The 27,061-nt window shown below is 42.2% G+C and overlaps 2 protein-coding genes across 5 annotated transcripts in view; one reads left to right on the top strand and one right to left on the bottom strand.

Annotated features, from left to right (window-relative positions):
• Nucleotides 1–5,946, top strand: part of RNF11 (ring finger protein 11) — a 29,441-nt gene extending 23,495 nt beyond the window's left edge. Inside the window, exons 2-3 of the mRNA XM_074545815.1 lie at nucleotides 4,206–4,375; nucleotides 4,729–5,946. Coding sequence (XP_074401916.1) covers nucleotides 4,206–4,375; nucleotides 4,729–4,900 — 342 coding nt within the window. The 3' untranslated portion in view covers nucleotides 4,901–5,946. The remainder of the gene's footprint in view (nucleotides 1–4,205; nucleotides 4,376–4,728) is intronic.
• The window catches only part of TTC39A (tetratricopeptide repeat domain 39A), a 52,481-nt gene continuing 30,686 nt past the window's right edge, over nucleotides 5,267–27,061 (bottom strand). For 2 of the 4 annotated variants that reach the window (XM_005482248.4, XM_005482247.4), the window contains exons 12-18: nucleotides 26,386–26,547; nucleotides 24,811–24,902; nucleotides 23,718–23,838; nucleotides 21,159–21,270; nucleotides 19,199–19,313; nucleotides 18,388–18,504; nucleotides 5,267–15,425 (exon numbers count right to left, since the gene is read on the bottom strand). In XM_005482248.4, coding sequence (XP_005482305.1) covers nucleotides 15,305–15,425; nucleotides 18,388–18,504; nucleotides 19,199–19,313; nucleotides 21,159–21,270; nucleotides 23,718–23,838; nucleotides 24,811–24,902; nucleotides 26,386–26,547 — 840 coding nt within the window. In that variant the 3' untranslated portion in view covers nucleotides 5,267–15,304. Of the gene's footprint in view, nucleotides 15,426–18,387; nucleotides 18,505–19,198; nucleotides 19,314–21,158; nucleotides 21,271–23,717; nucleotides 23,839–24,027; nucleotides 24,121–24,806; nucleotides 24,903–26,385; nucleotides 26,548–27,061 lie in introns of those variants that run through there. The other 2 variants (XM_026790590.2, XM_074545810.1) reach the window with 2 other exon arrangements.

Here is a 27,061-nt window from a genome sequence, read left to right as displayed (position 1 = left end):
TTTTCTAGTCAAGAATCCAAAGTGTGCTTGGAAATCTTTTTGTAGAAAGTTTCTGGACTTTTTAGGCCATGTGTGAAAATGTTTTTTTTCATTAGGAGTGAGAAATGCAGACCTCCAGATGCCCTCTGATTTTTTTTCCCCCAAAGGAGGAGGAGCTGGGGTGAGGTGGAGATACAAACACTGCTGTAGTCCTTGAGTTCTGAATTAATGCTGCTGTTTTTAAGGGCTGAATAAACATTGGGAGTGAATGAGTTCTGTGCACAGAAAGCCAGGGAAACTTGTGCTGATACCACTGACTTTGTGAACAAAGAGAAAGTTGTGTATCTCTAGGATTATGGGCATCTGAGGTGTTTCATCATTACTAAATTCTTATGGGGAAAAATAATTGACTAAAGCAAATTAAGTGCCAGAAAGTGATTTTTATTTCATTGCCTGGCAGTGATATATGGATTTGATTATTTGTTTTGGCCTTTTCTAGGGGTTTTTGCACAAAGTAATAAAGTTAGCATGAAATTTCATCTTAGTTTGAAATGCCTTACGTCTTTATCAAATGATAAATAACACAGACTTGGACTAGAAGTTCAGTATTTTGTAATTTTGTCTGCAAAAGCATTTTTCATGGTCAATAAGAGAAATGTGAGACACCAGAGCAATAAATTCATGCTTGTCTTTGGAGTAAAATAATAATTACTTGGGTAATACAATCGTTTTTATATACACCCATGTCAGGGGACCCCTGGCTACAAATGTGAGCTGAGTGAAGTCTGGAGGAGCAGGACCCTGGTCAGTGAAAGCAGCTTTTACAAACTGTGAAGGATTTGCAGAGGGGTGATAAACCCACACAGGACCAGCAGCTTGGAGTTATTGTTGGGTGTTTGAAGTCCCAAAATCGCAGCAGAGATTGGGATGGGGAGAAGTGCAGGGCTGCAGCTGCCACACGGTGAGCTGGGCCAGCTGGGCCTGGGCCCGAGGGGCTGCCGGGGGCAGGAGCCCAGCTCCCCTCAGGGCAGGGTCTGCTGGGGGAGCTGGGGATGTCACTTTGCTCTCAAAGAAACCCGGGCTCTCAGACTCTCGTGAATAAGCAGTTCCAGATAGTTTTAGAATCGTACAGGTATGAAAAGAAACAGCTTTTCTTTTTAGCTGTTGGAGGGGCAAGGGCTGGTTTGAAAGGGTCTCTGTTGTTGTACCCTATAATGTGACACTGCAACGTGTGTGGCTGTGCTCTTCATTTCCCTGGTGCATCGATGTGCAGGGCTCAGTTTGGGCAGGCCCTTAGCAGCAGTCGGGAGGGGACATCAAAGTGCCACCAGGCAGGGTATCGAGTGGTCTCTGTGGGTTATTTACAGTAATTTGTTCTGCATTTTTCACAACAGCCACACCAACCCCAGCTCTCTGCAGTCACCAGTGTGAGGACACCGTGGTGAAAGACAGCGCCATTTTCACCCAGTTACTCCTCTGACAAGAGGTTCTTGTCTAGAATGTGAAATTGTAGAAGCCCCCAGCTGGCGACTATAAATTCCTGCCTTAATGGGCTGTGTCAGACACGTCGGGGTGGCTGTGCCGGGAGGGAACCTGAGACTGGATGCCAAAGGGAGGAGTTTCCATCCAGCCCAGAGTCGGGAGGGCATTTGTGTGCTCGGGGAGATCATGGGGAGAGCATTTGTGTGCTTGGCAGCCAAGGGTGCCCCAGCCCCTGTGCAGGGAAGGTGACACCCAGGGGAGAGGGGCTCTGCAATAATGCACAAGTGGCTTCCCCAGCTGCAGGGTCCCTCAGTGGTCAGTCACAAGTGCCTGTAGAATATCAGAACCAGGGAATGAGGTTTTGTTCTTGTCTGGCCTATCATAGCAGGTTTAAAAGTTGTGATTTCCTGTCCAAAACTTAACCAAAGCAGTTGTTGACTGGGCAGTGTGTGACTGTTGCTCACTTCAGAGTTGTCCAGATGTGACTGTTCTAACTCACAGCAGATTCTTACTTAAACTGTAGTTTCTTTTTGTTGTATCATTTTTGCTGAGATCATTGGTTTGCTGTTCCTCTGCTACAGACATTCACCATCAGTTTTCATTGGTGATTTCAGACATTTTGAGGATTTCTTGGATCTTTTTTCCTCCTGTTTTTGCCTTTCATTGAATTTCTGCATTATCACTTGCAGCCATGGCTTCAGCCATGGGAGCTGTATTAACTACAGTTCCCTCCCCTCCTCCTGCCCACGTTGGGAGCAGCCTATGCTGTGCCTGTGGTTTGTTGTACTGCTCCTCCTCTTTTCCTAGATGGGAAGGAGGGTACATCCCTCTCCATGCTGATTGTTCTCTACATCTGTGTAACAAGTGGAGGAGGTAGCAGTAATGTCCTGCTATTGCTTTATAACCTGTTCAAAGTACAGCAAAGCCCTGGGAAAAAAAAGTTACTGATAGTTTGAGGTGTTAAGTTCTTGAAACATAAAACCAGGACCAGGCTGTGCTTCGAGCTGAAGTGTTCAGTGCAGAGGGTCTGCAGCACTTGTCAGGGAAAATGCTTTATTTTGGTGGCACCAAAGGTTGCAGTGACTTTCTGAATACTGTTATATCTGACAGGCCAGCCTTAGGTTCAGCTGGTGCTTTTCTCTGTCCAAATGATGATTAGAGAATACTTTAGGTAATTTAAAACACTAAAAGGCAGCTAATCCAAAAGAATTCTGTGATTCTGTGAAATATGGTTCTGAGTAGTCAGGAAATTAATCACTTGGAGAACCCCTGGCATTGTCTTTTGAACCTTCTCATAATTCCTCTGAGTCCTGCCAGGAAATGAGAGGGGGAGATCCTAGGCTAGCTAAATTAAGAGATGACTGAATTTTACCCCACAGCTGAATTGCCAGTGGCAGGCAGTGTTCAATGAAGAATTGCCAGGCAGACTTGTATCTGTAATTAGCATTTCTCACCAGCAAGGGCTTCTGCTGCTGGGTGGCACCAGCAAGAGCTGCTCACTCCTGGGACAGCTTTCTCCAGCCTTCCAGGAGTCCTGGCTCTCTGTCCATGTGCTGTGATTCCTGCAGTGGAAGGAGAGGAGCTTCACTGGGTTTGACAAATGCAGTGTTACATGTGGGAGGTGACCTGTGCTGCCTCACTGCACACACCTGCCCTGGGCTCAGCTTCCACCAGTGCCCTCTAAAACAGCAAATTTGGCATTTGCCAAAGATGATTCTGTGCATTGTGTGTCTGATGCAGCAGGTTTATTTTCAGACACATCTATAAGTTTAATTTTTTCTGCTGTTTAAGAAGGACCATTAAAATGGGTCTCTTACAAGAAATTGCCTCCCTGTTAATAGCAGATTTATGGCTACTGGCCAATACTGTCCTAATAGTGTATCCTGTTCAAAATTGGTATTTATGTACCAAAAAATGCTTTAAAAGCAAATAAATTAAATACCATGTTCATAAAAATGTTAGTGAAAATATCTGATCTAAAGTTCATTAATATTCAAAAGAAGCTTCTCAGAATGTGGTTGAGGAAGGACTGCATAATGGCTAAATGTTTCCTGTATTCCTTTTGAAAATATATACCTCAAACATATCCATAGTTGAATCCAGCTTGGGAGAACTTGTAAAATCATATTAGTGTATGAGAAGAAACACAGAAGTTGGGTTACTTACTTAAGCTGTTGTTTGTGCTGTCCAGGTAACATTCTTTTAACACATGAAAATTATATCTGCAGTTCTAGATTTAAGCTTGTGTGGCCCAAAACAATTCACATACATTTTAGTTATTGCAGAGGAAGTAAAACCTTCCTCTCTAAAAGTTCGAGGAATAACCAGTATCCTCATCTTTCCAGAGAATTCCTCCTTAATGTAAAAAGAAGATAAAATTCACAGACTCTACTTTCAGATTCGCAGATGCTGGGGGCTGTCCCTAAGCCCTTACAGTGCTCAGTTCTGTACTTTAGCACTTCACCAGGTGCCTGTAAGGTTCATTTGCCTGCTGGCTTGTGGAGTTTCTTGTCCATGTGTCTCCTGTATGAACAATTCCTGGAGATCAAAAGCTTTTGCAGAAACAGCCACGAGCAGCTCCTTGCTCAAATACTGCCCTCAATTCTCTATCCTGTTCCCATTACAATTACAGCCCCACAGCTGCCAGGCAGGAGCGGGAGTTCATACAAATATTTGTAGGGCTCTGAATTGCACTGTGCTGGGGAAGCTGTGGGTGGTTTTTCACGGCCCCATTGTGCCTCCAGGAGCAGGTGCCCGTGCCCGTGTACCACCCCACGCCCAGCCAGACGCGGCTGGCCACGCAGCTGACGGAGGAGGAGCAGATCCGCATCGCGCAGCGCATCGGCCTCATCCAGCACCTGCCCAAGGGCGTCTACGACCCCGGCAGGGACGGCTCCGAGAAGAAGATCCGAGAGTGAGTCCTGGCACGGAGGGAAGGGATGTGGCTGTGCCCGTGGTTTGGGATGTTACCCTGGGAAACCTCACCTTGTCATCCTGGGTTTGCCTTCTTTACAGGGACTGTGGTTCAATGGAGCTTTTTAAAAAGAAGGCTGATGGTGGGGAGTGGGATCCCTGCTGAGGGCAGGGGGTTGGAACTCTGTGGGCTCCAAGATCCCTTTAACCCAAACTACTCCATGCATCTGAGGCTCTTTTCTTTACCTTACACAAGTATCTACAAATACTAAAAGCATCCAGGAATAGATATTGTACTGTTTTTCACTTCCAGGTTGGTAACAGCACACTTACTATTTTATTTTTCCCCTCCAGATGTGTCATTTGTATGATGGACTTTGTTTATGGGGACCCTATCCGATTTCTGCCGTGCATGCACATTTACCACCTGGACTGTATAGATGACTGGTTGATGAGATCCTTTACCTGTCCATCCTGCATGGAGCCAGTGGATGCAGCACTGCTTTCATCATATGAGACTAACTGAGCCAGGGTTTCTCTACTGAACCTTCGAGGAGACCATCCACTTCAATGGGTTTGATCCTTTTGTCATTCAGCCCAAAGAGCCAGGAATTAGGAATTAAGATCATGCACAAAGTATACATTTCCTAATAAATAAAAAAAAAATATTCCTGAATGGCTGCAAATATTGGAAAACATAGTATTTTAGAGACTATAGAAAAGTAGGTTGTTATTTTTAATGTAAAGCCTTGACCCACCATTGTCTTTTAATGTTTGTTCTTACACCCATATATAGGAATTGTGTAAAGTGTTACAGCAACTGTAAATGTTTAAACTGCGTGTATCCAATTTTATTAGCAGCAAGATAAGAGTATTTTTTTCCTAAATAAAGTAACCAGTTTTGTTCTGATTCTTTTCACAAGTCCTGGCATTTGGGTCAAGGCTTTATTGAAATCTACATTTTATAACACTGGCACAAAGAAATAGTTTTAAGCTTGTTTGCACAGTTCTTTTTCTTTTTCTTTTTTTTTTTCCATTGGAGATGGAATTCATTGCCTTAGGTCTTTTTAATAGTGTATTGTTATTGTTGGGCTGGCTCTATGCTTGAAAACCAGTTTATTTATAACCTGTTAAAAGTGCTATATTTTGTTTGCAGTTAGGAATATGCAGACTTCAAAGTGATCTCCTAGCTTATAAGCAAACTGAGATGCATTATCCCTTTTCTACATGTGATGCAGATTATGAAGATATGACACAAGTCCTGCAGTGGAACTCTGGTTTCATGGGGTTTTTTTATAACTTCCTTCAGTTTTGATGAAATAACAGTCCCTAAACTTTAATATGTGACCTTTAACTTGATCAGATTAAGAGTGGGCCAGATGAACAATAAATAGTTAAGCTGCCATAACTGAAAAAAAAAAAATTGGAACTAATCTAGTGTTAGCATTGATCAGTTATTCTATTTTTTTCTCCCTAAAATGGTTGTCTTGGATAATAGCAAATGGATACTGCATCTCTCGTTCTTGTAGTTCTTAGGTTATCAGAAGTTAAGAATAAACATACTGTATCTCAGTCTCCTGTATTAAATGTATCTGTTGAGCCCTGCTGGCTGGCACATCAGTCCACCAAACAGGAATGAATGCAGAGAGGAGAAAAATAGACTTTGTTCTGCACATAAATGCAAAGTTTATATAAACACAGAGTGTCAGGGTAGCAGTGGAGGGGCAGTCCTGCTATAGCCAGAATGACACAATTCCCTGATTTCTGTAGCAAACAGAACCTGCTTGTTAAGAGAGGCTCCAGCAAAGATTGTAGCTGTAAATGACCTTTTTCCACTTAGCATGATTTTCTCCTTTTTTCTTCTCCCCCACTCCCTTGATGAACCTTCTGTGACTTCTGTGCATTCAGTGCCACCCTGACAGTGAGAAGCCCTGGTCTCATGAAATGAAACGCAATCTCAAGTTAACCACAGCAAATTGGGGGATATTCTTTGATTGTGTTTCAGATGTAGTTTTGAGTTCTTGATACAAGAAGTTGTGTTTGAAGACCCAGGTCGTTTAAAGACTTTTAGTGCATTTGCAGTGGAGGAGAATTGTAATTCTGTGGGTTATGGATAACTGGTCAGCACAGTGGAGAGTCAAAATTTATTTGTGATTCCTGCAGCTGACAGCACCCTGCTCCCTTAGAGAAGAGCTCCAAGGAGCGGTCACAAGGAATTGAAAAACACTCTGCAGTTCTAGATTCACTCAAATGGCCACACATTTATCTGGACACAACGTTTGCTGAATTCATACATCCCTAATTACATGGATCCAAATCTGGGAAGAGAGACCTGAAGTTGTGCAATATCATTGTTCCTTTTCATCATTCCATGTGTGTTCCTTTGTGTCCTCCTTTTTGTCTGTTTGTTTCAGGGGTTGGGTTCTTTTTTTTTTTTTTTTTGGCAAAACAATGTCCACATTAAGTATTCATTTCTTTATCTTGTTAAAACTGGCAAATGAACAATTTGAAAAAAACAGTGTTGTCATGGTGGTATTAATCTTTATTTATTACAAGACTTGATTAAGAAAGATTTAAAAGAAGTAGGAAGTGATGGGTTACTGAGCTGAATGCTTTCCTAGGCAGCTGACACCTGAACTTTTAACACTGATACTGACTGGGCTAAGGGAAGAAATTACTTTTATTAAAATACTTGTTAAATAGCAAAAAGGTGTGAAAGGTTAAAACTGGAGCTGATGACATAAAACCATTCCAAAAAAGTTCAAATTTTAGCTTCAAGACCAATGTGTAAATATAACAAATAAATCAAATTATTTTTCAAGTTTTTAGATACAATACTGTTCTGGGTGATTTTGAATTTAAAGAAGAGTTGATCTAAATTTAATGCAAAATAATGCGTAACCTGAATTCTAGCTAATTGTGGAACCAGATCTGTGTTTTATTTCTACCATCTATAAGATGAAGATATATTTACCTCGTGTCCTAGAGGTGTCCAACAATTACTTGCACTTCAGACACATGAAGGCAGTCCAGCACAGCACAGCTGTTCCCAGCTGGAGTCTCCTGCAGCTGGGTGAGGGGAAGGAGTTGGCTCTGACTCACCTGGACCTGTCCACCCAAAGTCCTTCTTATGGCAGGCCCATAGAAAAATGTCTGCAAGGCAGTTTGAAGGAAAAAATCAAACAAAAAATCCTCTCAGAGCCACTGTGTGCAGGTACCAGTGTGGAGGTGCTCGACAGCCTCAGGAGCTGCTGCTTTGGGGCATTTTCATGGGGCCTGTGCAGTGGGATGGAAACACTGAGTGCAGGGATGGCATCTGTAGTTTAGGGCTGGAGTGGCACAGCAGCCCTGGCACTGCCCCAGCTGGGCTGAGGGAGCACCAGGCTCCATCCCAGCAGCAAAGGGACAGGGCTGTGAGACCCCCAGGCCAGAGCCACCACAGCACTGCTGGCCCCTGCACAGGAACTGCAGGGAGGGAGGGCAGCCCTGCACTGCAGGGATGTGCTGGGGTTCCACTTCCAGATTGGAGTAGGAAATGGATTTTGTCCTCTGCATGAGAGGGAAACTCCCACAAACCTGCAGCCAGAGATGTAATGACAAGTAAGGAGTACTCTGTTTTGTACAGACCTTCAAGCTTAAAAATTCTTGCATGCTACAGGAATTACCACTTTAATCATTTTACTTCTAAGGATGGCAATCCTTATTACTGTTGCCAGTTCATTATGTGGATCTGGGGGAGAATCATACATAAACAAACAAACCCAGCCCAGAGCGTTTCTTTCTCAGGAACATGAGCCACATAAGGGTTTAAAAGCTCTTATGGTCCTGCAGCTTCCCAGGGCTGAAAGCAGTTCCATGTTTGGAAGGCTGACAGGCTCCCTCTCCAGTGGCAGAAGGGTGCATTTCTGAGCTGAGGGATTGTGAAATACCTGAATTTACTTCAGTTGCCACAGTTTCAGGACTTCGACACTTCCTGTCCTTGTGCAATTGTGGTAAAGATGAAAATACTTTTGAGTCAGACTGCCAGTGAAATAAATAACAAGATGGCTGAAACTAAACATCCAGGGTCTCTCAGCAGTTAAATCCTGGATTAAAAGGACTCAGGGAAAAATGTGGATGCTGCCTGATTACAAACACAGTTTGTTAGAGATACCACATTCTTATTAAAAACATACATTCTAGTTGACAACCTATAAAAACACATGAATAAAATCTGTTCAGAAGAACCCTTCTTGACTTAATACCCAGAATAAAAATTAGCTTCAAGGATTAACTTTTCCTTTTATATATAGCATTTAACTTTGAAGAATATAATTTATGCTAACCATCCTTTGCAGATTATATTGCATTTAAACCTGTTCTGGGATAAGAGTTCTGGGCTTTGGAATTCTTGGTATGAAATGCAAAGTTAATGCTTTGTGATAAAGAGAGCAGTCTAAATGCACTCTGCTAAAGCATCTTTTTGATTTAAGCAGAGGAAATAACTGTACTTTCACACTAGCAACTGATTCATTACAACATCCACTCTGCTCTGACACTTTGCTAAGTAAAAGCTGCAGAGAGGAGTTTATAATGAAGAAATCCTTTGTGCAGAGCCCTTTCTGTGCTCCCACAGCACCGAGGTATTTGCTGGCTCAGCAAGAGGGGCGCAGCCACGCGGAGCAGAGCGTGCACAGAGAGCCCCCAGCCCTCCTCTGTCCTGGAAAACAAGCAGCAGAAACTCAACCAACCTGCTCTTTGCAGCACCAACCCCGACAAAACAGTTCTCTTTCTTTCCAAGAAGGCATTTCAAGAGCTGCACACAGCAGTAAATGCTAAATTCCCCACACACTGCACGGGCCCTGGCTGCCCACGCTGAGCCCTTTCCCAGCCTCACTCTGCTCCCTGGCTGCTCTTTTGCCAGGGCTCTCACTGCACCATGACAGACAAACTTCACCACCTCAGCCTCTTTTGTCCACACTTCTGCCACGTTAGCAGGAGCTGCCTGTGTAATCCAGGATTCACGCTGGGGAAGCAGATTGAGGGAGGCAGACAAGGCAAGAATTCAAGGGGGAAAGGATGAATCACTCCAAATCTCTTTTCTGAGCAGGACAGAGCCATCCCAGGCACTGTCCCACTGAGGCACAGCTCTGCTAGTCCAGAGTGAAAAATGATGCCTTCAAATCTAGAGCATAAAACTGCATTTTTGTGAGGTTACTCCACTGAAGGGCTCTTGCTAGACTGCCTGTTTGTCTTGGGATTTCATCTTCTAGCAGGCTGCAAACTGCACAGTCCTGCAGTGTGATCTACTGCAAACCATTAGTAAAGGCCTTTAACCTCTGCATTTTCCTCAGCTATCACCAAAGCTTGCTTTTCTTTTTAAATTATCTTGCCTTTTTAAAGCACCAAATTGAATAAATAGTTGAAGCAGTTAAATATTTAAAAAGCTTTGGCTCCAGAACCCTGTTCCCTCTGTGTGTGAGTATACATACATACATAGATGTTTTATGTATATTTATATATGCTTTTCTTTATGTATGTGTGTGTGTGACAGATCAGACAACAACAGAGCTGTAGCAAAGACACTGTGCATGGAATTCCTGCTGTTCCTTAGAAACACCAAATTTGTGTGCATCAGTGATCAGCCCAGCCAGCGTCACAGAATGGAAACCACTCAGGTATTCACAAGCCATAGGAATGAAAGGCAAACCAAATTTTTCACAAAATTGCATCAGACACTGGAATAATGTCCCCAGGCAATATTAGATCTCCCCAGGCAATATTAGATCTCTCACCACTGGATACTTCTAGGATTCAGCTGGACAGGGTGCAGGGCCACCTTGCCTGGCCTCTGGTTTTGGCAAGAAAGGTTGGGCCACATGATCCTGGAGGTTCCTTCCAACCTGATATTGTATCTATGACTGAAATATCAAAACTGTAGCTGGCTCTGATTGCACATAAAAACCCCTGCAGCTGTACAACCTCCGTGGTGGTGAGAGCAGTGCTGTACCCACACAAAGATGACCCTGAACATGAGCCATTGTAGGATCCTCTGGAGTTAACAGCCTTGCTTCCCTCCCCGGAATGATTTACAGAACTGCACTGAGATTCAGTTCCTGTGCCACATCTGCAGGGCACAGGCAGCTGCAGCATCCCACAGCAGCACCTTCCCCAGAACACTGACAGAGCAGCAGCTCCTCCTGGGCCTGCCCTGTGACACAGCTGACACCGAGCATGGCCTGGGGCTGCAGCACTGCACACAAACATCCCACACAGCTCCAGCACCAAGGATGTTGTTCTTACCTTCACACCCTGTGCACTGTAGAATGAAAGGAATAGGAATAGGAAAACTGTCCAGAGTATTGCAGCTTCTGCCTATCTTCTCTTTCCACCACATCACTACATTACTTTTAGGCCACAGGCCTGAAAGTGCTGTTCCTGTACTTTGCTAGCAGAAGATAAACTTTTCTTTGCCTTTTTTAAAATTGAATCGGCCCATAAAAAGAGCATGCAGGGGGTTACAACTGCTCTGTTTTGTATTCTTCCTGTAAAATAGCCAAGGAGAGAGAAAGCAAGTAGATTTCCCTGCAATGCATAATTCTAAATAAACATTTTGCCTATGCTTAGCCAGCAATGAAAATAAGTAGGTCCTCAGGTTTAAAAAAACCACAGAAGATAATGGAGCACAGCCCAGTTCTATAGAGCCATGATTGAATGTGAGCAAACACTATGCAGAACTTTAGCACAGTGCAATGCAGGTATTTATTAACCTTGTTGCTATTCATAAATCTTGGAGACAGGGATTGACTGGGCATGTCCTTAAAAACCAGTACTTGGATATTTTTTTTAAACACCTGAAGCAAACCTAGATAGCATCTTTAAAAAATATTCTATGATGACAAATCATTCAATTAAACACTTGCTGGTACACGCTTTGCACATCACCTGCCACCAAAATGGATTTGCAGAAGATAATGAGAAAAGAAGCAAGTTCTTTTCTAGTCTGTTCAGGTTGCCCAGTCTCATTCATCAGTGATGTTGCCAACCATTACCCATTTTCCTGTAGAGCTGTAAACAACATGACTCACCTCTTTATCTTCTCCTCTTCCTCCCAGAGGGGAACGGTGTTGAATGCATTGTTTTGGTCATTTCATATACATTTGCTTTGCTGCTATGTTTTTATGCTTGTGAAGACAAAGAAATGTATCTTGCAGCTGGAACTGGAGGCTGAGTGTTGTATTTAAACTCCTGGGAGTGCTTTTTGCATTCTGGGACTGACCTGTAGGAAAGCTTTGTCTCACATGGGGAAGCATTACTTGGTGCCTTTGTTGGGCCAGAGGCACACAAGCTGTCAGCCTGTGAGCTTTTAGTCTTGGACCCAGGCCACAGATAACTAAAAATACTAAAGCACTCAATACAGAATTTAATGCCAAAACCAGTGTGAAATGGGAGGAAATGTTTGATATGATCCTGTTCTACGCTGCTGTATTTCATAAAATGCTGTTTCCTCAGCCAAGCTTTGAGGTGTAAGCAGCCTGAGGCCAGGCACAGTCAGAAGGGGACAGTCCCTGAACCACCCATCCCTGGTGGCACCTGTGAGCTGTGCATGGCAATTGAACTGCAAGCAAAGCTCCTATGACACCGGTAGAATTGAGCAATATTAAATGTGTGTTTCCAGATCACAGTATCATGGTTGTGACTTCATCAAATTCGCCTCTAACCATCCAGAAAAGCTGTGGCCAGGCCCAGCTCCAGCCCAGCATCCTTCACCCAACAGTTTGTAGCTCATCTCGTGTTACTCACAGGAGCTGGGAGCTGCAGTTGCACCTGACCAGGCCTGAGCAGGAGCTGCCTCTCCTCCCTCAGTTCCCTTGCACACAGGGATTCCACATCCCTCAGCCCATGATAAAGGGATGCCCCTTTCACTGCCTGGCCCTTCCTGCCAGCATCACCCTCAGGTGACAGCACTGTCCCATGGGCCACCACGGCTGCTGCTGCAGACATCCAGGAAACTGAGGAGGAGTTTCTACCCCTCCCTGGTCACTGGCAGGAAAACACTTCCTAGTTTTAAAAAAGACATAGAAGAAGAAATAAAGCTTGTGGGTTTTATAATAAAAGTCCTACCAAGTGCAGGAAACTTTTCTGCTGTCTGAGTTAGTAATTTTTGTCTTTGGGTAACATCTCTGGCTTTGCTGAGGATGGGGAAGAGCTGACTGCAGCAGTTGTTGGCTAAAGCTGGTGCACAGAGTGGGTTTCTCAAGCACTGCTCACACAGTTCAGTGTTTGAATGCAGAAGGAATTACTCTTTCTGCAGACTATACCCATCTGCAGTCACACCTCCATTTCCTGGATCCTGGGCCATGCTTCAGTCTCTGCTGTGCAATTCAGTGACAATATCTGCTATTTTCTGCTGAGTACCCTGAGGGGAGAGCTCACACCTTTGTGCTTCCCCTGGTTCACTGCATTTGGGACTCCAGACTGATGAAGCAATTTGCTGTCCTGCAGAGCTGCTCCAGGCACCACACACAGCTGCTGGAGGAGCAGTGGAAAAACCAGCCCAGCATCAACCTTCCAGTCCAGGCTGACCCCATGGAGTTTGGATCCCTGCCATGGAGGAGCACCAAAATGAGGGAACTGATGAGCAGAGAGAGGTTGGGCAATTGCAAATGTAACACATCGAAAAACTTACACAGTGACAATGTACCAGACCTTCCATTCATCTTCTCCTCAAGTGAATCCATATTATTACAGCCCATAAATCCTCATTGCATAGGGAAGGTGATTATTTGCTATGGCTTGGGAGAAATTGGGAGCCAAGGAGTCAAACATCACAGTGAACTACAAAGCACTCAGCTGAAGTTGGAGATCAGGTCCACAGTGTGACTGGTGCTGTGTTTGGAGATGACTCTGAAAATCTAAGGAAGGTTTTGAAAACCTTAGGAAAATCTTAGGATTTTCATTGCTGCAAAGCATCAGGGAAGCTGGCTGAGCATCACACAGTACATCCTTTTGTGATCTATCTAAGATCAGGCAAAACCAAGTTGTGGGTGAAATTTCAAAGATGAGAAATGAATCTACACTCAGAAGGATTGTTCACTTTCTGCAAAGTACAATTTATGCTAATTTTCACGTGGCATTACTTGCTTAAAAGATGCTAAGGCTGCCAAAATATTTGAAAAGGACACAACTGGAAGAAGAGGCGTTATATGCATGAAGTAGAACAAGAAACTTTTTTTATTCTATACAAAGAATGACTGAATTTTTACACTGAAGTTTTGATGTGCAGCATGTAAATAGCATAATTGTTTATACTGAATTTTATCTGAATCAAGAAATTTATCAGAACTGAATTTATCTGAGAAAGTCACTTTAAAAAATGCATTTTTCATCTATGATTTTTAACTTGCAAAGACTTTTATAAAGGGCATCTATTTTTAAGACAATGCAAGTTCTCCATGTTGAGAAACTGGTGGTTCTGTCTCCTTGCATATTAATCTACAGTTATAAAACAATTTTATTTCCTTTGAGGAGGCAAAAGCAGAGCTATAAACTGTCAATTTTCTCTTCTGCTGGGAACAATCACTTTAGAAAGGATATGCACTGTGAGGTACATAGATATGAATCTTCCTGACAAACGTCTCCATTGGAGAGAAAGGGCTGTCAGAAGACCTCCCATCTCCACCCATCAGAATGGGTCATGGGGAAGAAGCTCTTTCAAAAGGGAGGTAGAAGTGTGCCCCAAAACCCCAGAGGCAAACAGACATGGAGCTAGCCTGGAGCAAGCAAACACGAGGCAAAGCTGTGGTACCACTGACTTCACCAGCAAAGCAGGAATTCCATGGCAGCATTGGAAAGCAGACCCAGCTCATTGCTCTATTCTCAAACCCCTAACACAGAAAACCTCCCAAAGATCAATAAAGAGCAGAAAGATAAAGATGTCCTTTGTGCTGAGGGAGCCTGCTTCAGGCCCAGCTTCCTCCCACAGGGAACATCAGCCTTGTGCAACGGGGACATGTCAGCTTGGGAATCCTGAGAGCAGCCCCTGCAGGAAGGGCTGCTCTGGCACAGCAGCTCCTGGGCTGCTCCAGCCCCTGCAGTGCTGCCATCTCCTGACTGACCTTCAAGGACTTGTGCTTTCAATTTGACATAAGCTTCAGATCATGTTCATTCTGACAAAAGACATTTCCTAAGAACCTCCCATTGTCAAAGAAGAAGTGATGCAGTTTTATGCCATCACCGCCTTTCCCTTTGCAATCCTCAGTAAATTAATTCAGCTGCTACAAGCAGCAGACTTGACAGGAAAACCAAACTCAAGAAAAAGTCAAGGTTCTTGCATAAGGGAGATCATTCTTTTCACCCACCAGCAGGGTTCTTACAGAAGCAAAAATGTGAAGAGAATAGTTTCTCTTCTGGTAAAGAGAAGCTTCCTGTGCACAACTAGACATGCCCAGGATCCAGAGCTCCTCCCTGCTGTGAGATTTTCTCCCACCATTCCAACTAAGCAGGTACTGGGAAAAAGCAATGCTTCCTTCTCAGCTGCCAGCAGTATGGATGCAAACAAACATTTAGAACTAACAGATTAAATCTGGACATCTTAAAGTTTTGCTGTTTGGGTTTTTTTTTTTCAAATGTTCCCCTTTCACTAAGCAAGCTACAACAGAATGTTGCAAATGCAAGAAAAAGGCACACAGTTGAAAATGAGTTACACAGATGGAGGTGTGTGCAAGTGTCAAAAAGCCACTGTTGGAAAAACAATATTTTTCAGGGTTATGGTTGGTTTGAGAGATTTTTTGCCATGTTGTTACACTAGATTAATGTTTTATGCATCACCTTTGAAATTTTAAGTTATTTGGTTTTTCACTGACTTGAAAGAAAAGGAAAAATAATTCTAAAGTGTCAGTAATTTTCTGCACCAAAGTTTTCAACAAACAGAACATCAAAGAAGAAAAAGTTACGACACCGCCGAGGCTCCACAGTGCATTCCATTTTCTGGGGCGGATTTGGCTTGGTGCAGGGCAGCTTGAATTCTGAAATGTGTCCTTGTTTCCATGGAGTAATTCTTGTAGTTTTGTCTGAAACAAAAGAAGATCCACTCCAATTAATATATATTTTTAAAACATTTCTAAGTTATCTTTGTATTACTGTTTTAAGCAAAACAACAGTAGACAGCAGAAAATTCTTTCTTCACAAGCTCCTTTGTTGCCTACTCTAAAATACAAGGCATGTGTTCCTGGCCAAACAATGCAGCTCTTTGTTCTTTATTTGTAGTTCCACTGTCTGGCAATTAGTAGAAAAATATAGCTTAGTAAGAAATTGAATCTGGTCCACTCAATCAAAATACTGAGACCACATTAATTGTCTGTAACATTCACTTAGTTTACATTCAGAAATTAGAACATTTTTTCTCCCTCTCAAAGTGTAACTGACAGATTTGAATACAAATATTTTCAGCATTTAAAAAAATCATTTTAATAAGTCAGACTAATTTCAAGAAAGTAAAGAGGAAGGGAGAAAAAAAAAAGAGAAAAAAGAGAGTGAGAGAAGGGAAGATGTCCTGATCCAGAGGAGGGAAACACCCCATCTCCATCCTATGGTTGCCAACAATGTGAATTCTGTGTGGAGGAAATGAAGGCAGACAATTTGCTGGAAAGAGAAAGTGGGCACACAGCAGATTCCATATCAGCTTTTGAGGAGCAACTCATCATCCCAGGGAAAGACTGGCAGGATTTCCACCACACACATCTAGGGCCTGGCTCCACACTGTCATCTGCCTATAGTTTCCTGTAGTTCTGTCCTGCTCTAAAGAGTTACTGGAACACTCAAAGAACCTGTACTTTCATGGAAAAGCTTATACATAAAAAAAGAGAATTTGCCCCAGGACCACATAGAAATTGCAGATCCTACTTAGTAGGAATTAACATGTCAGCTCCTACAGGATGGATACAGAATCCAGATACAAAAGAGGATTAGACCATGCTAATTTTCTTGTAGAAGATATTTGTCATCTTTACAGAAACATAACATTAAGTATTAAACTCTGTGTGTCTTAACAGCATTTCAGTTCTAAATTCATAATTCAAACCAAGCATGGCAGAGTGGTATCTGTCTGTGGCAGTGCCAGTCTCTTGGTGAAAACAAGGAATTCCAGCTTATAATTTTATGTATGCAACACCCAAGAGGCTGACTGAGAAAAGGAGGTGGCCAGGTTCTGCTGTGTGCTGATCTGAAACCCCTTGGAGTTTTCCCTTTAAATGAAATGGATTTTGTCATGCCGAGCCTGTATTTCTCATGAGTACACTGATATTCTTGTTTGTACTTTACAGTCATACAAATAGAATTATTTCCATGCATGACCAAGCCATAACTGTTTATCATCTCGTCCCACTCTTTCTCCCAGAGCTGAGGATCCAAGCCAGCAGCAGGACGTGGATTTAGGTCAGGCAAATCAAATGTCAGGCACCAGCCAAGCGCTGCTGCCAACTGCAAAGTGAATTCTGCAGCCCCAGCAAGGCTCTGCTCTCCCTCTCGTGGCTCCTGAGACATTCAGTGTTGGTAGCTGAAAGCTCAGAAACCCTGAGCATTTTAATGCCACAGGCGGAAATGTAAGAGCTGCACCTTTATTTATGACTGACTGAAGAAGGGGGTTTGTAATGAGGGTAGGTTTGGGTTTCTTGGGGTTTGTTTTTTTTTCATTGCTTTTTTGAGTTTTTTTGTTTGGTTTGGTTTTTTTTTCCCAATCAATACAGTTTTCAAGAGTTCTTTGAGCACAGCAAGTGTGAGTAGCAGCTTTCATACACTGGGGACAGCACATTTTTTAGAGCTGCTGTCTGTTAAGCCAAACACCTTCTCCTGAGAGGACCTGAGACACTCAGAGCTACCAGGGAAAGATGCAATGGCCAAGCAGCAATGACAGAAGCTCCAGCTGGAATCAGCAGCTCCAAATCATTCATTTCTGGATCTCTTGTTAAGAGAGATTTGAACAAAGGAAATGAGGACAGGAGAGGTGTGTTTTGAAAAACATGAAGCCAATTGAAACGCTTTCCACTGCACTTTGCTAATGCAATTTTTGCTGCTCTTAATATCTTCCATGAGTCTACAGAGAACCAGGCTCAGAAGCACAGGAGACTAAAGATTGTAATATTTTAATTTTTGTGCTGACAGGCTTTTGGCATAATCTTTGGTAGACTTGATTTGCTACTCTGACTTGCAGAGTTGCCTCAGTTGGACAAAAAGCAACATAAAAACTCTGTCTGACCTCTCTGAGCCAAGGGCAGGCATCAGTTTTGTAGCTGCTCACACCTGTGGCACTGACTGTGCACATCTGGCCTCATTCAGCACCCGGGCAGAGGGGAACTGCCCCATTGCTGCTAGATGCTTGAAGAGGGGGAGAGTTGTTTGGGTTGGATTTCCTCCCTCCCCATCACTGCCAAAATTTTGGCTCAGCAGAGAAATGAAGGTTCAAACAGAGGCAAAACCCGTATTTTGTTAATTTTATAATAAAGAACACATGATCAAGTCCAACTTTCCATAAACCTACTTTGCTAGAAAAGTCAATCACACAAAACAATAAAAGCAGGTGTTTTAGTTGCCTTGATGCAGATGAAACAATACAAAGATACCAAGTGTAACCTGGAGTGTTATCTTAAATGTATTTCATCAAGGAAAGAAACAGGCAGTGCTGGCCATCAATTTAAGTAATGCTATTTTAGCCACAGCACAGAGCTTTGATTAAATTTAATACATCTTTTATATGAACAAGCAAATATACTACAAAGATTATTACATTTTATTACACATGGATTATTTCTTATGGAGCCTTTGACATTCCTATTAAGATACTTAATTTTTTGGCACTTTTTTCAAGTCCAAGATTGAACAAATGCAACACTGGAAAGATCCAAACCAAAACTAAGGCATGCATGCTCCCATTGGAAAAATGAAATGAGTTTCCATTATATTAAAGAAATTATTCTGCTTCCTGCTAACCAAACACCAAACTGATCCACCAGACACCAACACAGGCTTTTCACTTACTTTGCTTTTTCCAGAAGTTTTATTGCTTCTTCTCTTCTATCCTGGTCCAGATACAGTATTGCCAGCTCCAGCAAGGCATTTGGAATTAGGTAATGGTCATATTTTATCTTCTTCTCACTGCATTGGAAAAGAAATAGCCTAGAGACCTTGAAATGATATATTGTTTCCCTCATTTAACAGCTCCAAACACAAATAAATAGGAGATTAGCTAAGATCAGAAGGAGCAATCAATCTCTATTACAACACTTGTCATGTTCTCTATCCAAAGCTCCCTTCTGGGTTATTAAATGTGTATTTTGCATAAGCATCCTACACAGTATGTATAATCTCAGGATCAGAAAATAATTCCTTTATTATCAGGGAAATGTTGGAAAAGATGACAATATCATGAGCTCTACCCATGTGAGCTGACAGAAAGAGGTGCCATTCACCACATGATGTGCAGAAGGTCCCAGTGTAATCATGCTCCCACCAGTCTCTGCAGAGTGCATTTGTATTTTTGGTACAGCTTCTTCATGACTGGGAAGAGGAAGGGGGCAATAAAAGCTAAGTGGTAACTGAAAAATTTTGTGCACCTACAGTCCCTCAAAAAGGAGAAAGCACCTCAATTAAAAATTATTTTAAAATAAAATTAAAATTGAAGATCTGAAATTCTTCAACACATGGCTAATAACAGTGGAAATTAAAATTGAAATACCTTGGAGCAAACACTAAAGATACTGCAACCCTCTCCCTTCTATTCATATCATGGTTTCATCTCCTCTTACTTGAAACTCAAGAGCTCTCCTACATGCCAGGTATGAAAACTTACTTTAAATAGATGTAATTAAAGTGGTCTTCTGCTTCTGAGATCTTGCCCAAATGCTTGAAGCATAATCCCTTTAACAGCTTTATCACACACCGGTCATCTGCCAGTAGCTCTGTAGCTGCAGGAGGAAGGAAATGGCACATTTTAGAAAACTCTACAGCAGAGAAGACTTTCCTGCCTGTAGGGAAACTTTTCAAAGGTAAGTGTGAGTACATTCCATGTATGGAAATACAGGAAAGAACTAGTTGGTGAATTTAATTTAAGGCAGAGGCAAACACACATCAACCTTTTCATAAATTGATCGAACTTTGTACTAAAAATGTTGGGCTGTTCTTTCCCTCCCTGCTCCCACTGAACAGCTATTCCACAATCTTACTGTCCTGACAGCTAAGAACTAATTTAAGGTGTCCGTTTTGTAAATTCTAAGGTCCAATTTACAATCTCTCAACCCTTTGCCTTTATTGCACTGTACAGCTCTTTTGCTTCCTGACTTGTAGTCACATGGCCTACCAATGGGAAAGGATTCTGTCAATTCTCCACCTTCATTTGGCTAAATAAAAATATGTGAAACTTTGCTACCTGTACCTCACATCTTACCATACCTTCTTTGGAGTTTTTACTTCTGAGAGCCCAGAGTCTTTCCAGCTTCCCCTAGTTCAAAATCTTTACTATCAACACTCTTTCTCCATCAGAAAATTTCTGCATAATGCATATCAAAGAAAACTGCAGGGTTTTTCATAGCCAATCCATATAAGCAGCTTACTCTTACAAGTTTATAGGCAAAATCTTCAGCTTGGTTGCTCATTTCCAATTCGTTAAATATGCCTGAAAACAGCAAGTCAATATTTTGAACAGGCAACACTTAAAAATGGTGGCATGTTTTAAAATATATCCCACTTTTCAATTACATGTCCTCATAGTGTTCTACAAACATGAATCTGCTACAAATCCCTGCAAAATGCAGCCTTAGCCACAATTTGCCAACTAAGACAAAAAAAGGAACAGGGAAATACTTCACTTATTTTAAATGATGAAACAAAATGGGTGACAAAGAAGGTGAATAGGTCAAAGCCCTTTTTCTAAGATGTCACCTTCACTAAAAATATTTTCCCCATTCTCTTTTTTAATTAATTAAAAATAGATAGTTTTAGTCAGTCGTTCAGGCAACCTTTTCAAATCTTGTGTAACTCACTGCACAGAAGTCCAAGGCCCTAGAAAAGACTGCAATGCAGTGTTTTAGCCTATATTCCTTTGTCAACAGGGGCTTGATCCTTTTGCAGGAAGGCTGTATGTAATAGCAGTAAGATCAAATATTGGTCAAGGAAAAACTGACAAATGCTGTGCAGACTGCTTGCACTCCCACAGGAGCTGGGAAACACTGACAAGAAATAAACACCAATTGAATTTTCTCATGGATTGCTAATTAAGAGACTGACAGAAAATGCAGTAGCAGAGGGTGTTTCAGTTCAATCCCATATTGTGCTCATTGACAGAAAGGCCATCCCTGGTGTCCTGGATTTCTGCAGCACACTGGTGACACCAGAACATTCAGCCCAAAGGTCACATCACAAACTGACAGCACTTCTAAAACACAAAACCAACTCCTCTCCTATTTATCCTTCAAACCAGAGGATAACAAAATCTGAGGGTAATGGAGCTTCAGGATCCAAGTAATGAAGTCAATGAATATCCTGATGTGATCTAACAAAATAAACAGACCTTTATCACATGTCATAAACCACTCCTAACACACATCTGTGGATGGAAAAATCACTTACTATTATTGCAAATAGTTGCTCCCTTAAAAATAAAAAATATTCCTATCTGCATAAATAGTTCATGGGTTCATTACCTCTGTTCCTCCTGTGACCCAATTAACTTTACTAATGAGTGTCTCTATTCACAGATAATATCTCTAGCTATTGCAGTGTAAAATAATTGCTTAAACCCTACCACTGGTTACCTGAACTTCTTGCCAATGCTTCTTCTGCTTCATTTAAAGTCTCTAACATGCCTTCTGTTAAGTTGGGACATTTTCCAATTACAGCATAGCCATTCCAGATATACATCATTTCCTGGGGTCAGGGAGAAATGACAGCACCATTAATTACAGCACTGGATAAATGTAGTTGTCAAATACTTCAGTTTATCTCTACATGATGAAAAAGTTACAGGTTCCTTAAATAAAGTCAGTTTGTCAAAATGTATTTTCATTGCAACTGAAAACTTGTTACACTGTTTATCAGAACTAATTAGCCCTGGAAGACACCTCAAGAGCCACTTACTGAAAACAATGCAAAGGAAATTGCTTGAACAGAATGCAAACACATTCTCACTTATAGAAGAAGGTAAGTAGCAACAAAACAGACTTAAAACATTCATGGCACATGGCTAACTGTCCCTTCATTAAGGTTTCCTCTTGTTTTTCAGTTCTATCCTAGCAAAGGCAGTAATATCCATAAATAACTGCAATGCACTTCTTCCACAGAAAAATTATGAAATCTCAGGACAGCAAAACAAACCAAAAAGAAAACCAAACACTCTAACCTTTAAGCCAACTTTCAAACACACACACAGAATTTTAAATCTGAACTGTAAACTTCTTACATTCCTCACGTTTGTTTGATGTTCCCAAAGAAAGCAACTTTTTTATTATTGAACTGTCCTTAGAGTAAATTTTACTAAAAACTATTAGCTGAATTTCTATTTGCTACCGGGGTTCTTAGAGTGTATCACCAAATGCTACTACCAATCACAAAGTGAAAGATGAAAATATTATATAGACTTATAACTGGCCTTCAGGACATTATTTAATCATAAAATCACAGAACACCCTGAGCTGGAAGGGACCCACCAGGATTGTTGAGCCCAGCCCAAGGGTACCCCAAGAGCCCCATCCTGTGCCTGAGAGTGTTGTCTAAAAACTTCTTGAGCTCTGTCAGGCTGGTGCTGTGACCATTCCCTGGGGAGCCTCTGGGGTGACTGAACCTTTACCTAATATCCAGCCTAAACCTTCCCTGACACAGCTGCATGCCACTCCCTCAGGCCCTGTCACTGATCACCAGAGAGATCAGTGTGTGATATATTTATTCTATTTATTTACATGACCTTCTCTGTGGGCAATAATTTAAAGCATTTGGATGAAATTTCTATATAGAACAAGTGAATTGTGGAACTGTGGCACAAAAAGCTGTCAGGCTAGAATAGCTGAAGCAGCATGTTAACCTCAGTCACTGTTGCTTTCACCATCTGGTCTCTGTTGATTGGAAAACCTGTGCTGGGCTTCCTGGACCTAGTGCAGATTCATTAACGTGGTTTTCAAACAGGAATATTCAAACCACATTTATTCAAGCTAAATCTCTGAGCTAAGACTTGCTTGAGGACTCACTCTTTCCAGCAAGCCTCCTGATAATGAAAAGAAAACTCCTGGAGCTGAGGTTCTGTCCCCAGCTCCCCATCCATGAAGTGCCTTTGTCTGTTCAGCTGCGGCATCTGCTGCCTCAGAAACGCAACTGCACGGCAGCCAAGGATGGGGGGAGCTCCTGCTACAGAAACCTGCTCTACCAAAATCCCAGCAGCACAGCCCAGCCAAACCCCAGCGTGCACTCCTTCCTCTCTGAAACCTGAAAGGCACATCAAAGTAGCCTAATTATTTCTCTCACGTCAGTCTCACTAGTGGAACACAGCCCCTGGTGAATGCCCATGCTCTGCTGGAACATCTATTTCAGTGTGGTGGGCTGGGGAGTGGTTTCCAAGAAGTTCTCCCTGTTCTGGCATTTTCTTAAAGAATATTTACTAATTATCCATCTCCTTCTTAAAAACACAACAGCTGAAAGCGCTGCAAGTGTTAACACCACTGCACTTGGCAAATCCCTGGACTCAAAATCCTTTTATGTTCTTTTTCACATGTTCTTTGCAGACAGATTTTTGTAAGTGCAATGGGTGCCTCATGCAACTGGCCATGGGGAACAGGCCAGCATTACAGGGAAAAAAATAACTTAATTGCAGTGGTTTTCTGGGGTGGCCAAAGGAGTCAGTTGTTTCATCCCAGCACCTATGAGCTGCTCTGCAGAGCACCAAACTGCAAACACTGAGGAGCACATTAAACAGCTCCTTACATGCAGCGCCCAAACCTTCCATTGTTTCCTTGACACCGCCCCTCCTTGTACCTTATAGTGCTCTGTTAGCAAGTGACACGACAGAAGAGACCCAGGGCAAAGTTCCTCCAAAGGGGACCAAAAGAAAGCTGTTGGGAGCACGCTGCTCTATAGCTGGAATAATGAGTTACACATGCAACACATTTACGTGTCACAAACAGCTGGCTGAGTTCCCTGTGGCTGGTGCATGCCCCAGTTTTACAGCATTCCTTGCATTCATCTGGCTTTGCTTTGGGAACATTCCAGTCTCCTGCAGAGGGTTTACCTTAGAAACACGGAAAGATACTATTCCAATTATCTCTGGTTTATTTCTCTAAATTATAAAAATGTTGAAGAGGGGGTGTGTGTGGATATTTCTTACTTACCAAAGGTGGGACAGGCAAAGGAATGGGGTTTGAAGAAAGATACCGTCGTGCTTTCCGAATTGCAAACTTTTCTGTGGGCAGAGATTTCCCTGCAATTTTCAGTTTCAGGCTGGGAACAATCCTGAAAGTTTAAAGGAAAACGTAAGGAATTTTCTCATTTTCTCCTGTGAACCTCTGAGATGAAGACATTCAAACTTCAAAACCAAAAAGAAAAAAACCAATAAAAAAAGATCAAACCAAGGAGAATTTTAAAAAGCTGTTACACACTGGGCTATTGCTACCTCGGGGAAGCTGAGCAATACATACTCACAAAAGCTGTCTTTATGCAGGGCACGTTTATCTCTAGGCTTCCTCTTTAATCAAGCAGGAGGAGAGGGACTCTTCCCCACTGAAAGATTAAATTAGATGATGCACCTGACTTATAAAGGGCTCATCTCTCTTCACAGACTAAGAAAGAGGCAAACTAGCTTTTGTCTCCCCACTCTCCCAAAGACTAAAACTATTCACTTCATAATGGATTCCAAATTCAGTGAAATCTGTTGATAATGATTACAAAAGACAGAGGAAACTTGAAAAGAGTAATGTAATCACATTTCAAAAAATTAGATTTCATATAAAAATTTTAAACCCTAAAGTAACCAAATTTTCTTTGCCCCAGCAAGCCTTTTTGAGCTTAAACATTGCATAAACACGTGAGGTTATCTCACTGTGTTTATAATGCATAGATTCACCTGCACATTTAATTATTTGTTACTTCTATGAGACTCAGAACCCAAGAATCAAGTTGTGCTGATGTTCCCACTAAGGAAGAACACATCTTACAGCAAAATCCATTGAAGGCTTTCACATCTTACATTCCATTCTGATTAAAGGAAGCATGAAAAAGAATGCATTACATGGAACAGCAGCAGCATTGTATGGCCAGGAGAAATCTGCTGTCCAAACTCAGGGTCCACTTTAGTCTAAAGGATGTTTAACTCTGCATTTTCACACCAATCCAATGCTATTTGCATGACAATTTTGCCTCTGTTCCCCCAGCACTGTGACATGAAAAGATAGTAAATTGTTGTAACTGTGAGTTTGCAAATTTTACCTAAATAATTCAACTTCGCTGTCTCCAAAAGGACTGCAGTCATCTGGTCCAAACATACTGAGATAAGCAGCTTTCATGTAAATGTAAGTAGCCTGCAAACACAATGAAGAATATCTATATAGAAAAATGAATTTACAGCATCACCTTTATTCATATAAAGCACAAAACAGCAACATAAAGGGAAGAAGTTGCTGCTTTTGCTCACAGTCTTACAAAACTTTAAGTAAGAGATAAGTATTTTAGAAAGTGAGTACAGAATATTGTTTTTTGATCATGTTTTTAGATACATGCTTAGTATGTATCAGTTTGTGTCCAAATTCCAAGAACAAATCTTATGCTTGAGCAAAGTTTTTAATACTCTTAGGAACACGTGCTAGAAAACCTAAGATAAGGTCATGCTCAGAGAAAAAACCTAATAATATACAGTCTCTGTGTCCCATCACAACTTGGTAACATATCCCAAATAGTATCTGGTTAATACTCAAGGATCTCTTCCTCCAAGCCCAGGAGCAATGCATCCCAAAAAAAGAGAAAGTCGGGCAAAAACTCCTGGAGGCCCATGTGGGTGAAAAAGAATCTCCTGGACAAACTCAAGAGGCAAAAAGGAAACATACAGAGGGTGAAGGGAAGGACAGGTAGCGGGGTAGGAATACAGAGAAATTGTCTGAATGGCCAGGGATCAGGTTAGGAAAACTTAAGCCCAATGCCTGGCCAGGGATGGAAAGAGCATCAAGGAAAGACTCTATAGGTGTGCTGGTGATAAAAGGAAGACTAGAGAAAATGTGGGCCCTCTCTGGAAGAAAGCAGGAGACAAGCTTACCTAGGATCTGGAGAAGACTGAGGAACTCTGACTTTTTTTTCCTCAGTCCTCACCATCAAGTGTCCCAGCCTCCCTGACCAGGTCACAGAAAGCAAAGGCAGAGAATGTGAGATGAACTGCCCAGGGCAGGAGAAGTTTGGGTTCAAGACCATCTAATGAACCTGAAGGGGCAAAGCTCATGGATCCCAAGGGAAGGGGTGAATGACGTGGCTAAGCCCCTTCCCAGCATATCTGTGAAGTCAAGCCAGCTCAGGAAAATTCCCACTAACTGGAATAGGGCACATATTTTTCAAAAGGCAAAAAGGGAAGAGAGAGGGAAGAGAGCTGCCAGGGTTCTGGATTGAAGAGCTCCTCCCTTCCAGATGCACAGGGATACAGGCACCACTTCTAATTGCATTTGTTACCCTGGAGGCACCACCATGGCTAACCTCACTCACCAGCAGAAGAGCTTTTACCCACAGCATAATGAAAGAAATGGCAACCTGCACCATCAATTGCAACATCTGATGACACAACCAGTCAATACACAGCATCTTTAACAAGTTGCTCTTCATCTACCAGTTGGGCCCAAAAGATTTGTGCTTGCCCACCATCTGTTCAGATTTGGATGTTTGCAATTCACATCATTTTGCAGCAGTCACAGCAAGCCAGGTTTTACTTTACACTCTACACCTTCAAAGCTACAAAAAATCTACTCAATTTACTTGAAAGGTTGTAGATAGAGGCCTCCTGCCCTCCTGTTCTGCTGAACTTACCTTTGACCAAGTATTTTCCTTGCTCAGCAGGTCTGCATAGAAAAAAGCCATTTTCCACTGGCGCTTGTAGGTGAAGCACCACATCAGCTCCCAGTAGCACATGTGATGAAACTGCTTCCAGTACTGCTGAGCTTCACAGCATTCCTCGTACCTATGGACTGCCTGCACACAGAGATTGCCAAACACTGCCTTAGCCAGGTGTAAATGCACAGACAGGGGAGCTGTAACACACACTGGGGCTCCAGGATCTGCCTGCATGGCTCCTGCAGCTTCCAAATTATTGCCAGCCCAGTGTTTCCCAAAATCACATCTGTTTGCTTCACCCGAGAGATTCTTGGCTCCACAGTCATCCTGGTGCTAGCAAGTTTACCCTGCCACAGAGCTCCCCATTCCTTAAAATTATGTTTCTAAGCATATTCAAAATGAATGTTGGTGTCTTGGGAAATTAGGAAACTGAAGGCAGAGGACAGATGCTCAGCTGACATTTATTGCTGCACTTCCATGGATTTCAAGGGAGCCACTGCCCTGCACACCAGCTGATACTCTGTCTCAGAGTGTTTTGGGCATGCATTTTTCATCTTAATAATTTTTTCTAGTCTTTTATGACTCTGTTCACACTGAAGGCAAAGGATTACCACTGGGTCTCATTAAAGATCCAATCTGCTGCAGGATGGGA

The sequence above is a fragment of the Zonotrichia albicollis genome, chromosome 8, assembly GCF_047830755.1.
Source record: "Zonotrichia albicollis isolate bZonAlb1 chromosome 8, bZonAlb1.hap1, whole genome shotgun sequence".
In the NCBI taxonomy this organism is placed as follows: Eukaryota; Metazoa; Chordata; class Aves; order Passeriformes; family Passerellidae; genus Zonotrichia; species Zonotrichia albicollis.
The sequence above is the reverse complement of the archived record's forward strand: the minus strand, read 5'-3'. Positions and strand labels throughout refer to the sequence as shown.